This window comes from Mytilus edulis, chromosome 6 (genome assembly GCF_963676685.1).
Source record: "Mytilus edulis chromosome 6, xbMytEdul2.2, whole genome shotgun sequence".
Classification (NCBI taxonomy): domain Eukaryota; kingdom Metazoa; phylum Mollusca; class Bivalvia; order Mytilida; family Mytilidae; genus Mytilus; species Mytilus edulis.
Window position 1 is genome coordinate 89045011 of NC_092349.1, and position 13601 is coordinate 89058611.

Here is a 13601-nt window from a genome sequence, read left to right on the forward strand (position 1 = left end):
AGGAGCCTTGTGATGCCCCCCTCCCCCTTTTTTTTTTTTTTTTAATCGAGCAAAAATATCATTATTTTCGCTTATATTCAGCTCTCTGTATGCTATTTATCACTTCAAATGCAAGGAATACTATCAAATACCAGTTTCTAAAATTTGGGGTTTCTGATATATGTATAGGCGGAAAGGTAAGTCACTCAGGTTTGTTTACATTGAGGTACTGCTCGGGATATTTCTTGAAATTTTCTATTAAATTATGTCCTACCTGTTCCAATATCGTATTTCTTCTTCGCCATATATATTATCCTCACTGAAAACATACATAAATAATCAAAATACAGGTATAAAGTCCTCCTCTGGGACACTTTTCACTCGCGATTTGAATATTTTCAACCACATTTTAGTAGAAGCTACGGAAGTGACATCGCTAGCGACATCTGTGCGGTATTTTCAAAAGGGCGGTAACCATTTCACATGTTACCTATTCTGTAACTCCCTCCTAAATCAAGAGAACCATAATCACTCCCGATCGATCGATTTCCGAATGGCAATGACGACAACGGTAAAACGCGAGAATTCCGAATATATTTTAAGTAATTGTTTTGGCGCAAAATTATGAACTGAAAAAGAATGACAAATATAAATGAAATGTCAAATAAGTCTAATTTGTTCAACTGGATAATTGATAACATTGAGGAAGGGGCTATAGATGAATCAATTGATTTAATAGATATTAAAGAAAAAACTGCAGCTGAAGGGACATCAGTTGGAAATTTAATAAAACAAATATATAAAAATGTGAAGGTGAAAAATGCACGCAGCAAAAGTAACTGGTGCAAAATGACCAAACGTTACTTTGGTATAAAGTGGAAAATTAATACACCAGTTGTGCTAGATATAAGCACATTTGGAACACATATCCCCATTGATTTTGTCTTGTTATCAAAAACTTTAAGCTGTATAACTATAGGTCATTTTAACAAAACCATAATAAATGGATTGAAGGTGCTTACTGAAGCTCAGTTAAAATTGGACCAAACTTGGACTTTAATGGTTATGGGTAAAAAGATAGACCCTGTTAGCTTAGGGGTAGACAAAACATTTAATTTACCATCATGTTTTGAAATAATAAGACAGTTGCGTTATTGTAATGGTGTTGAGGAAGTTGATGAGTCAATGCAAAATAAAGACTTCTTAAAAGAGCATGTTTCAAAACTTTTTGATGAAAACTCAGAACAAATTAGATACAGGTCAAAATTATGTCAAAAGGTGCTCCCATTTAAAAAATCACACAAAGCATCAGCATCATGTGTGCATTGTAAATGTTTGGAAAAAGCAGTTATTGTTAAAAATTTTCAACTTGAAGAAACAACGAAAAAACCTTTGAATGAGAATTTAAATTCCACAAATGCAACTTGCATAAGATCAAATACAGATCAGGATGTAATACTATCTACAGAAGATAATAATGACATGTCAGAAATTCTAACAAAAATTTTCCCTGAATGTAGTGATAAAATGAAATTATTTTTAATGTCGCAGAAAATGGCAATTGAAAGAAACCCACATGGAAGGCGTTGGAACAGAGACATCGTTCGTCTGTGTCTAACATTATGGTGCAGAAGCCCTAAGGGGTATACAGAACTTAGAAATAGTCAGTTTGTCATCCTCCCTTCTGAGAAATTACTACAAAGATTTAAAAATACTGTAAATCAAGAAGCTGGAATAAATAATGATATGCTTCATTGGATGGCAAATGAGGCCAAGCTAAAAAATATACCACCCGAGGGTTATGAAGGTGGGCTCATTATTGATGAAATGTCGATTCAGCAAGATCTACAGTTAAAAAAGATAAATGGAAAAATAGAATTGATTGGATTTACTGAATTATCTCCAGAGTCAGTAGTTTTTGATAAATTGAAATCCAACAAGAACGAAAGAATTTTAGCGAGTCATGCACTTCAACTTGTATTCCTAGGGTCGACAGGTTTTCGGTTTCCTTTCGCACATTTTCCTGCAAGCACTGCATCTGGACATGAACTCTATTTATTAGTATGGCAATCTGTGAATAGGTTAATGAACTTTGGGTTTAAAATCATGTTTGTTAGCACTGATGGGGCACAGACTAATAGAGACCTCTTTAAGCTTTTAATGCCTGAATTTAGTTCTGCCAAACCAGTAACATGCTCCTTTAATAATATTTACAGTAATGATAAGATAAGTTTCATCATGGATGTTTCTCATGTTATTAAAAAAATTAGGAACAATATCTTAAAAAGTGGAAGTGAATCTCAATGTAAAAGACATATGAAGTTTGAAGGTAATTTTATTGAATGGAATCATTTCAAAAGGGCTTATTCATGGGATATTTCAACCCATCCCTTTCCAGTGCATCATAAATTGTCACAAGATCATTTTTATCTGACATCAGAGGCAAAAATGCGCAATCACTTAGCAGAAGATGTACTGAATGCTGATATGTATCATTTGATGAAGCTGTATCAACAAACTTTGGGAGAATCAGGCTCTATGTTAAATGCTACTGTCAAATTATTGTCAAATACAAGTGTTCTGATAGCAAATTTTAGGGATAATAGGGCTATAACTGACTTAAGTGATGACAGATTAAGACAGAACCATGATGTAATGGATTTTTTCATTAAATGGGAAAAAAGTATTCAATTGGACACAACTGTCAAGCAAAAAGAAATGTGTATGATATCTCACCAAACCAGGCAGGACATAGTTTCATGTATTTTAGGATTTGAAGAATATTGTCAGTATAGGTTAAAAAACAACAATGCCTCTGTTATCCCCAGTAGACTAAATAGTGACGTTATTGAGAACGTATTTTGCCAACAGCGCACTTTACATAGTGGCGCCAACACAAATCCTACATACCTTGGTTACTGTCATGCAATGAACTCCGTCATCTTGGGCCAAACAACAGTGTCAAGAAAATCAAATACTGGTGGTGATACAGCACAACCTCCAACACAACAAAATCAAGTAAAGGTATAAAATAAGTCACTTCCAATATATACATTATGTACACTTTATCTGTTTTCATGTAGTCCTGAAATTAAAAAGAAATGTCACAAATATAATGCATGCATAAAATAAATAAGAACAATTTCATTACTAGCTGCCATTTATTATGGCGCTTTTGTGTGATGAAAGGGAGAGTACTGTAAGTGATGAGATACATGTATAATTCAAATTTAGATTGAAAAAGTATATTCAATACTACAGAACAAATTACTCATACTGAACATGCTGAATTTAGTAGTTTGAATAAAAAAAAAGATGTGGTGTGATTGCCAATGAGACAACTCTTCACAAGAGACCAAATGACACAGAAATTAACAACTACATGTATAATATGTTACTATACTTCCTTCAACAATGAGCAAAGCCCATACGGCATAGTCAGCTATAAAAGGCAAGAAATGACAAATGTAAAACAATTCAAAAGACAAAACTAACGGCCTAATTTATGTACAAAAAAATATCAAAAAACCCATATGTAATACAGCAACAAATGACAACCACTGAATTACAGGCTCCTGACTTGGGACAGGCACATACAATGTACATACATAATGTGGCAGGGTTAATGGTTGAAGCTCAAAAGATCTTCTTATAATTTCAAAATAAGGTTTATTGAGATTTGTTTTCTTTAAAAGGTAATTATTGGTTTACTTTTATTATAAGAGTAAGGAGGAAAAAAATCACCTCCCCCCCCCCCCCCCCCCCCCCACAAACACACACACACACACATTTTCTGAAAAAAAGAATCAAGTTAATAAAATGAAAATTGTGTTAGATGTATTATAACATATATAGATGGTGAAGATTGGATCAATTGGACATCAGTGTTGAAATAATATTTTCTTTGCCAAAACATCTGTAATTTCTTCTTTCCTTTTCTTGGAGGAAATTGTAATTGTAATGTCTTTGCAAATTAGTAATAAGTCTTTTTTGTGAAAGAGCTGTCATTTAAAAAAACAACATTTTGGCTTGCTATATTTTTTAAAGAACCATACCCCTTTCCCTCCTATTGCAAAAAAAAATCCATTATTAACAGAAGCTTTTATTCAACCATCATTCTTAATTTGAGAGAAATTTCAAAATGAGTTTGTATTAAAAAAAGAAAACCCTCCAAATTATTTTCTCTAACCCCTCTTTTAACTTGGAATTATCTAGTTCCTTAACATAATCAAGTATACTTGCTTACTTTATTATAAGCACAAGGGACAAGTGAATGACCCGTCCTCCTCAGTCAAACATGCCCATTCTGCTTCATCCTCTAAATTAACACATTGCCGATGAAACCATAATGTGCAAACATCACAATTAATCCAATCTTCACCGTCTATATATGTTTTATTACATATAGCACAATTTTCATCCTCTATTGTCTCTTCTACTTTCTTGGTTTTTTTCCCTTTTCCTTTCCCCTTTCCTTTAGATTTTTTTTTGCCATAATTTCTTGTCCTTTTTGTTTTAGTCAGTGTTGAAGGAGCAGTCCCAGACAAACTAGTTTCTGGTTCAGAAGAAACATGTAGAGAGCCAGAGGGCCCAATCATGTCATCATGCACTGATTGTTCAGAGACAGGCACAGACTGAGAGATCCCACTAGGTCCGGGCTGAGGTTCATAAGAATCAGGTATATTTAGAGTTTCAATACATGTATCACTATCTAATATTTTCTTTGCCAAAACATTGGTAATTTCTTCTTTCCTTTTCTGGGAGGAAATTTTAATTTTAATGTCTTTGCAAATTAGTAATAAGTCTTTTTTGGTGAAAGAGTAGTCATTTAAATATTTTGGATTCTGAAGAAGTTCTGATTTAAGACGCAAGAAGGATGACTGTTTATTGGTTGATTTGTCTTCGGTATAAAATTTCATGTCAAACTTTTTGATAGATTTCTTTCCCTTTTCAGTCACTTTTTTTCTCAATGCCTTTCCTTTTTCTCTTTTTAAAAAAGCCAGAAAATCTCTTCTAAACTGACTCAAGCTTACTTTCAGAAACAAAGTCACAACTGACTGGAATAAAATGAGAAAGTTGTCAACAGCTGTTGCCATGGAATTAAGTAATGTGCGAATGTCATGGTCATTCTCACATTCATCCTCAGAAGAGGTGGTAACGGATGAGGTCACGCACATTAACCATGCCTCATATAACTCGTAGTCATCAAACAGTTGCTTTAAAGAATCATTATACAAATTTTTACCATATATGACTAAATTTTCATGGGTCAATTTTTGGCGGCATTGAATTTCAAGCTTTTGAAAAAAATCAAAAGCAGAGTCAGAAATATTTGTTAGTCCCTCACGCTGATTTTGTTTACGCTTAATTTCATCTAAACTAGTTTTATCAGTAGATACATCTACTAACTCACCAAAGGTACAGCACATTGAATTCAAAATGTTCATTTTATTTTGTAAATCTTTCAGTTCCTTTTCTTTACCTTTTGCAAATAATGAGTTTCTTATCTTCTGTGACAAATTGTGCTTTAATTTTGCAATCACATACCCACTGATATATCTAATTTTGCCCTTTCCAGCAGGATCTAACTCTTGAGTTAAAGATGGTTTAGGTAAGGGTTCAGGTGAAGTCAGATGCAGATGAGAAGATAAAGTTTCAAAAAACTTTCTTTCAATGTAAAATAATACAGATGTTAAAAGTCTATAAGCTGGACCTTTCAATTCTTGTAGTTCATACTTTTTAAGCAGAACAGAAGTGCTACATTCATATTCTTCTGAATTTATGTGTTTATTGAATTTAATAAAAAAATCATTCCTATGCTTCTGAGTGTATTTATCCTTATCTTCAGGGAAGCAGTTCAGCCCTATGTCATCAATAATTGATGCCTGCTGATCAAACCAATCATTGAATAAATTAAAGTTTTTAAGAATTAATTCTTTAAAATATAAGATCTGCTCTTCTGCAGGGGTATCCAAAAATTCTAATAAAACATTGTCAAAGGCCAGCTTTGAAGGGAGAGGATCAGTAGAGAATACTTTCTGGTTGTCATCAGTTAAAATTGTATCTAAAAATTCAAGTTTTTCTATTTCAGAATCTGAAAAATCTGAATCATTATCAAAATCAATAAAATCTTTCTCAAATGTTTTGCTGCATGCATCACTATCACTAGAAGCTGATTCAGTTTCTGAATATGAAAGTTTTTCAAGTTGAGTTTTATTTCGGCAACATGTTAAATCTTGGTTAAGCTCACCTACACTGAATGATTCATAAAAGTTCAATACATATCCTGGATGCTTTTTGCAAAGATGTTTTTTGAAATTGACTACTTTTAAACCATTTACAGACACTGCTCTTCCCACTGCGACACCTAATTGACCTGGTTGAACACTGTGTTGGCAATTTACTGTTACATTTTCTAAACTCATACCTTGGGCTTTATGAATTGTAAGTGCATAAGCTAATTTTAATGGCAGTTGAATGCGCTTTGCAATAATAATTTTCCCAACAGGATCATAAGTGGAAAAAATTTCTGCTCCAATATTTGCCGTAACTATTTTCTCACCAATTTTGAAATTAACATCAACAGATTTATTATGCAGTTGAACAGCAATACCACGAACACCATTCACTAAAACATCACTAAGATTTTTGATCAACATAACAGGACACCCTACCTTTAGCCCTAAATTCTTTGGCGCTAAAAACTTGTTTATATAGTGTGCAGAACCTTCATCTACTGAATGGTATGTTTGAAGCTCTCCTTGTATTTGATTTAGTTTATTATAATTGAACATATCAACGTCAATGTTTCTAGCAAAAAGTTGGACACTGCCTGCTTCATCCTGCAGAGGTCTATTTAATGATTGTAGAAATGCTACTGATTCATCTGAAGGATCCCCAACCTCTAATTCATTAATACATGTTATCAAATTATGTTCGTCTTGTCGGTGTACAATATGTAAATTGATCTTGTGGGGGAAATAACTCTCAAACCATGGTAAACGAAAACAGAGGTTGCCAGGGTCACCATACAGTTCATTTGAAACTGGTGGAAGCTGATAAAAATCTCCTACAAGAATAACTTGAATGTTTCCAAATATATCTGGAGAGTTCCTAATTTGCCTACACAAAACCTGGACCTGATTTAAAACTTTAGAGCTAACCATTGAAATCTCATCAATAATTAAAGTTTCAACAGATTCAATATTGGATTTGGCAACTGTGTATCTCTCATCTGTTCTAAGTAAATGAACAATTTCCTCTATTAAATACCTTCCGTCCCTTATTCCTGACCACTTGTGAAGTGTTTGTGCACCTAGGTTGCCGTAGTGTGTGGCAGCGATACCAGTTGAACACACGATAGAGACGTTTTTCTTTTGACTATATCTCATAAATTCAACAATTTTCTCAACAAGAAATGTCTTACCAGTGCCTGCTTGGCCTGAAATCAGTAAATTATGGCCATTAACGGCCAAATTGAATGCGAATTTCTGGTCTTCATCCATTATTGTTGTTGTTGTCTGTTGTTATAAAATTTCCCGCAAAATATATTCGGAATTCTCGCGTTTTACCGTTGTCGTCATTGCCATTCGGAAATCGATCGATCGGGAGTGATTATGGTTCTCTTGATTTAGGAGGGAGTTACAGAATAGGTAACATGTGAAATGGTTACCGCCCTTTTGAAAATACCGCACAGATGTCGCTAGCGATGTCACTTCCGTAGCTTCTACTAAAATGTGGTTGAAAATATTCAAATCGCGAGTGAAAAGTGTCCCAGAGGAGGACTTTATACCTGTATTTTGATTATTTATGTATGTTTTCAGTGAGGATAATATATATGGCGAAGAAGAAATACGATATTGGAACAGGTAGGACATAATTTAATAGAAAATTTCAAGAAATATCCCGAGCAGTACCTCAATGTAAACAAACCTGAGTGACTTACCTTTCCGCCTATACATATATCAGAAACCCCAAATTTTAGAAACTGGTATTTGATAGTATTCCTTGCATTTGAAGTGATAAATAGCATACAGAGAGCTGAATATAAGCGAAAATAATGATATTTTTGCTCGATTAAAAAAAAAAAAAAAAGGGGGAGGGGGGCATCACAAGGCTCCTATAGGGTCCTGTCCTCAAGTACCTGTGTTTACATTCTGCAATTTTGCGCTAAGTACATTTCTGAAGGTTCAAAAAGAAATGCACAAAATACCTTTTTATACCCGTCTTTAAAATGTTGGGAGAAACTGTTTTACCTCTGTCTGTAATTATAAAAAAGAAGATGTGGTATGATTGCCAATGAGGCAACTATCCACAAAAGACCAAAATGACACAGACATTGACAACTATAGGTCACCATACACCTTCACTAATGAGCAAAACCCATACCGCATAGTCAGCTATAAAAGGCCAGAGAGGACAATGTAAAACAATTCAAACGAGAAAACTAACGGCCTTATTTATGTAAAAAATGTAAGTCTGTTATTCATCCATCCGTCTCATGAATATTTTTCGTCGCATCTTTCTTAGGAACTACATTCCAAGGATTTCTGAAATTTGGTTTCAGGGTTTATATAAGTCAGTTATACTGTGTGATGCGTTTTCAGGTTCACCATTCAACAACTTTCTGTTTTACCAAAAACTTGCATATTTTTACACTATTAAAATTATCCACTTGCAGTGGGTGTATCATCATGGAGCAGTAGCTTGCAGTTTCACTTGTTTCAAAATGTATATAAAAACATGTATCACTTAAAACAATACAGAAAGTTACATATATTTTTTTCAGAAATACAGTGATGAATATTTGAATAATATCTACGCCATGTTGGAACAGATATCATTTCCATTGATTGAAAATGAAGTGCTGTCAAACTGCTTATGTAAAACACCGGGTAATACATATGAAGTCGTTGATAACGTGACAGTTAGTTACTGGAATGCTTTAGATAAACCATTTACCAAGAGAATTTTGTGACTCTTTAAAAACATTTAATGAAACACTGGTAACAAATCGTCTGTGTTTGCATGGAACTACATGTAATTATTTTAAATCGTGTATGATTGTTTGCTGTTGTTTCATGGAAAAACCAGTGTTCCATCATTAAGTAAAGTTTAAACATTGTAATGCACAACATGCATAAGCTTGTTCTTGGGTGATTTTTATGCTTTTTTCATTCAGATAAGTACCAGTGGATTCCAGTTTATGTTATATAATGCTATGAAAATATAACTGATGTAATAGACCAAAACTGAATATTTTTGCAAGCTTTTTTGATCATCCTTTTGTGAAAATTGTAATGTTTTGGGAACTTGAATTTGGCTTACTGCACCTTTCACCGTCTTCAAAAGAGTATTGGATTTCATTTTCTAAATAACTTTTAAAATATTGTTTTGGTTACATTACATGTACATGTATGATGTATCTTTTTCAGATGATTTGTCAGTATTTAAAGTTAGCAGTTTAAAAGAACAAAAGAAGTTGTTTTCTAGTGCCTGGGTACAGTTTCTACAGTTCAAAGTAAGATTCATTTCACAGACAATATTTTTTTTACTAAATTTAATTGTACATAAATTTGACTTCACATTAACAAGCCTTCACTTTCAATCTTCCACCATTGACCTCAGTAACATGATAAATATGTAGATTTCACACAAAAGCCTGACATTTGGTTAATTTTGAAAACTATTCATTTCCCTCCATGTAAAATATTTCTTCAGAATTTATTGTATAACCTTTATACAATTTACAATACAGTAATTGTATTCAACAATGATAGGTTTCATTAATTGCAATCTCACATATTATTCTCCACAATTGAATTTTACTTACTGTGAGAGATGAAAGATATATTATGGTATCGGGTCCGTACACCAAGGATCCGGAATTTTTTTCACCTAATTTCGGTCATTTTCATACAACTTAAAAGTTGATGCCCCTTTTCAAAAAATGATTGTCAAAATCACATTACTGCATGAGACTCATTATGAGTATGCTCATACTCGATCGTCATGTTCGTAGCATCAACAAACTTGTTTCACTGTTGCATCGCATTTACTTCATGATTTGTCCTACCATTCTCCAAAAATCGTTCAAGAGCAATTAAGGGAAGGCAACAGTTTATAAATAAAATGATTTTAATGACTCAAAACGATAATATTCTCAGTTATTGCTTACGTTTCCTTTGATTCTGAAGTCAAAATACAAACCGGATGTACTGCGACAATACTAAAACGAACAATTCAGGACTCATTTCCGGGATTAGTTTTGTTTATCCAAATCACAGGAAATCATCGGCTTTTTAATATTTTACCTTTAATAGTGTAAGAATATTAATTAAAATAGTTGCACTAGCTTTATTTAGGATGAAATTATTTTATATTTACAATTAATTGTCTAAATCTGTGGAAGAGAATTTCAAACATGCATATTACATAGTAAACAAAGCACGTGTGTTAGAAGTAAAAAAATATTTTTTTCTATGAAATTAAACCAAGTTTTAATTTAATTTTAAATCATAATTGACAATTGTCTGACCTGTTGAGTAATTAAATAATGAAGCCAGTTGGTATGGAATTTTCATTTCTTTATAATAATAGTTTGGAGCTTGTGATTAATTGCCAGGTGTGAATTAAAAACACAGGTAAAGAGATTAGCAATCATTAGCCAATAGCTCCCCGAGGCATTAATATAGTTATTAGGAGGGCCCTCAGGATTATAACACTTTAATGAAGTGTCAGTTTAATTACAGGAAGTCGATAACAAACAAAAATATGTTCAAAATGGCGATTTTGAAAGTCGATCTCAACGAAATGACCGAAATTATTACGGTTGAAAAATAAAATTTGACCTAAATCCCAATTAAAAGTTTAGGACATTATAGTTTCAGTTTAGGACATGACTGGCAAATATGACCGTTTCCGGACCCTTGCCGTACACCCTAAAAACATTTTCGCCCTCAGTTCGTTCGCCCCTAGAGTCAGTTCGCCCTACTAAAAAATATTAATATTCAGGGCATTGAAGTTGGATAAACTTATTCAGATATGTATACGGTATATATTGTTGAAATTTATGAAAACATATGGAAATATTCAAAAGTTGATGGCTTTTTAGGATGGGTTCAATGACATAATAATTCTTATTGATACTTTTGATATTTTTTATACATGTCTGTTGATGGATTAATAATGACATTCTAAAAACAAACATTTTGTTTTGATAAACTAGACAGCTTGGAATTAATTAAAAAACAATGATGTACGAACTGTAAATGAAAAGAATTTACAAGTTCATTTATCATATTCTGAGACTAGTATCATGCAGTTATACTGGGACTGAAAACGTTTATTTTTTTTAACAAATATCAATAAAGATAAATTAATACATTGTATTCCAGCCTTTTACTATGCAAATAATGAAGGAAATAATAAATTGGTTGCGGCAATACAATTATACAAATGTTCAGTAAATTTTTCAACAAACTTAAACATATTCTGTTCAAATACCGTTAAAATCGTTAAATAAGCCGCAGGTTTTTTTCTCTGTCTTTGTCCCTGCGTGTTATACTCAGGTGCGCTTTATGTATGTATTTTTTTCTGTTTTCAGGACGAGCGTGAAAAAAAAATATTTGGATTTTTTTATTTGGATTTTTTTTTCTGGAGACAGTCAGATTGTCAAGTGCTTGCAGTGACTTGATAAATTGTTAATGTGGCATATTTTGTTATGAATAAATATATTTACTTTATCGTTTGTTCTTTATTTCATTCAATCATTATTGGTTTAGGAAGTTGATAACCATGTGTTCGTGTTCATTTTATAAACAAAGAGAGATAACTGTGTTTTGAAAGAGGTACCATACAGGATATTGATTGTGTATTTATCATAAATATGTAGTTGTTTGTTGATTTAATGTGTTTTAAAATAAAATTTTCTAATGGAATAATTAAGAATGTGATTGTGTGTCTGGCCAATATTCCAAGTTTCTTTTAATAACGATGGTGATGCATATGCTTAAATAGACACTTTAACGTGTTTCATAAACAAAGAAAGATAACCGTGTTTGAAAAGGGGTATCATACAGGATATACTATTGAGGAGTAACTGTTTGTCGTTTTATTGTGTTTCAAAATGAAATATCTTTATGAAATATTGTAGCCACATATAATCGGATGTTTAAATTAAAAAAAAGGATATTTATTTTTATAATCTAATCTGCTAAGACATTTACTTATGGCCGTCTTATTTGAATTCCCCTTTCCGTGGCCCATATCACTTTCATTTAAAAATAGACAATGACTTGCAAAAACTGAATGGTTTTGTTTGTGGTATTCATCCAAATTAAAATTGAAAAATGTTTGTTACTTTTTAAACTTAAACTTTTATTTTATAAACAACAATAAAATTCATAAGATTGATTTAATTGATTTTCTTTCTGACTTATGGGTGAACAGTTTTCACACGTGGGTACAGGTAATTAGGTCACAATCAAGGTAAACAATGGCAGTTTTATGGCTTGGGTGACCTTTAATGAATACATTTTCAAGATTAATTAAAATCTTTAATTACAATTCAAACAATAAACAAGCAATCAGCGCCATACTAATTTTAATCAAAACAACAAGGTTCAATGGACACCCAAGCTGTCAAACACATGGCCATTGTTGACAAAAAACAACAACAAACGAAACTGGCATAATTAAAACAATGAGAAAAGTATAATTATTTTGTTAAGATTTTTTATTTTAATATGACACAAATAAATATATACAAAAATACTCTCAACTTTCTCACCAATCTGAAAATAGAAATGAAACATATAACGGTGTGAGTTACAAAAGGAGAGAACATTCATAACACTAAGGTCAGTAAAATAAATGTACGTTTCCTTCAAGGTGCGCTTTATATTCAGGTGCGTTTTATGTAAGGACAAAAACAATCCTCCCCCCAAAAAACGGCCGTGCGGCTTATTCAGGGGTGCGTTTTTTAGTCCGCCAGATACGGTAATTAACATTTTGCAACTGGACAACATCAAAAAAAAAAAATCAGGGCGAATGGACCCTGGGCGAACATGAATCAGGGCGAAATATTATATATTATCTTCAGCACAATTAAAATCAAACTTTTTTTCTATTCCAGTTGACGTCCAGTTTATACAGAAGTGTGTTAGTAATATTACATGATAAAGTAATGCCTTATATGACCAATCCATTGTTGTTATCAGATTTTCTCACAGAGTCCTATAATGTAGGTAAGTAGGCAGATGTTTATTAAAAGGAATGAATCTTTTTTACAGTTTAATAGAATATAACTAAAGATAAGAGGGATTCCTAAGAATTATGAACATGTTGATTATAAGACGAACTATATATAGAATAAGGATTTTGAAAGGTTATTTACCTTTGTAATTTTTCCCAAATTTATTGTTCTGGTTTATATAAGGCCAAACAAAAAATATATGTCTGTTTAAGGTGGTACCCAACACTTTCACTAAAATTAATTTGGCTCTTTTAGTTTTCATAAAATTTTGTCAAAGTGTTTACTTTGACCCTTTAACAAAAATATAAAAATTTCTAAAATTTAGAACAAACCATTTTGTCAGAAAAAATACACTGGTTATATAGCA

The 13601-nt window shown here is 32.4% G+C and overlaps 1 protein-coding gene and 1 long non-coding RNA gene across 5 annotated transcripts in view; one reads left to right on the forward strand and one right to left on the reverse strand.

Annotated features, from left to right (window-relative positions):
• LOC139528824 (nucleolar complex protein 4 homolog) overlaps nucleotides 1–13601 on the forward strand; it is a 36125-nt gene that overhangs the window by 11064 nt on the left and 11460 nt on the right. For all 4 annotated transcript variants that reach the window (XM_071325041.1, XM_071325043.1, XM_071325042.1 and 1 more), the window contains exons 6-8: nucleotides 8768–8873; nucleotides 9414–9499; nucleotides 13115–13226. In XM_071325041.1, coding sequence (XP_071181142.1) covers nucleotides 8768–8873; nucleotides 9414–9499; nucleotides 13115–13226 — 304 coding nt within the window. The remainder of the gene's footprint in view (nucleotides 1–8767; nucleotides 8874–9413; nucleotides 9500–13114; nucleotides 13227–13601) is intronic.
• Nucleotides 254–7513, reverse strand: LOC139528825 (uncharacterized). The gene is made up of 2 exons (XR_011665687.1): nucleotides 7406–7513; nucleotides 254–298 (listed from the first exon to the last, which is right to left on the reverse strand). It is a non-coding gene; the product is annotated as an uncharacterized lncRNA (long non-coding RNA).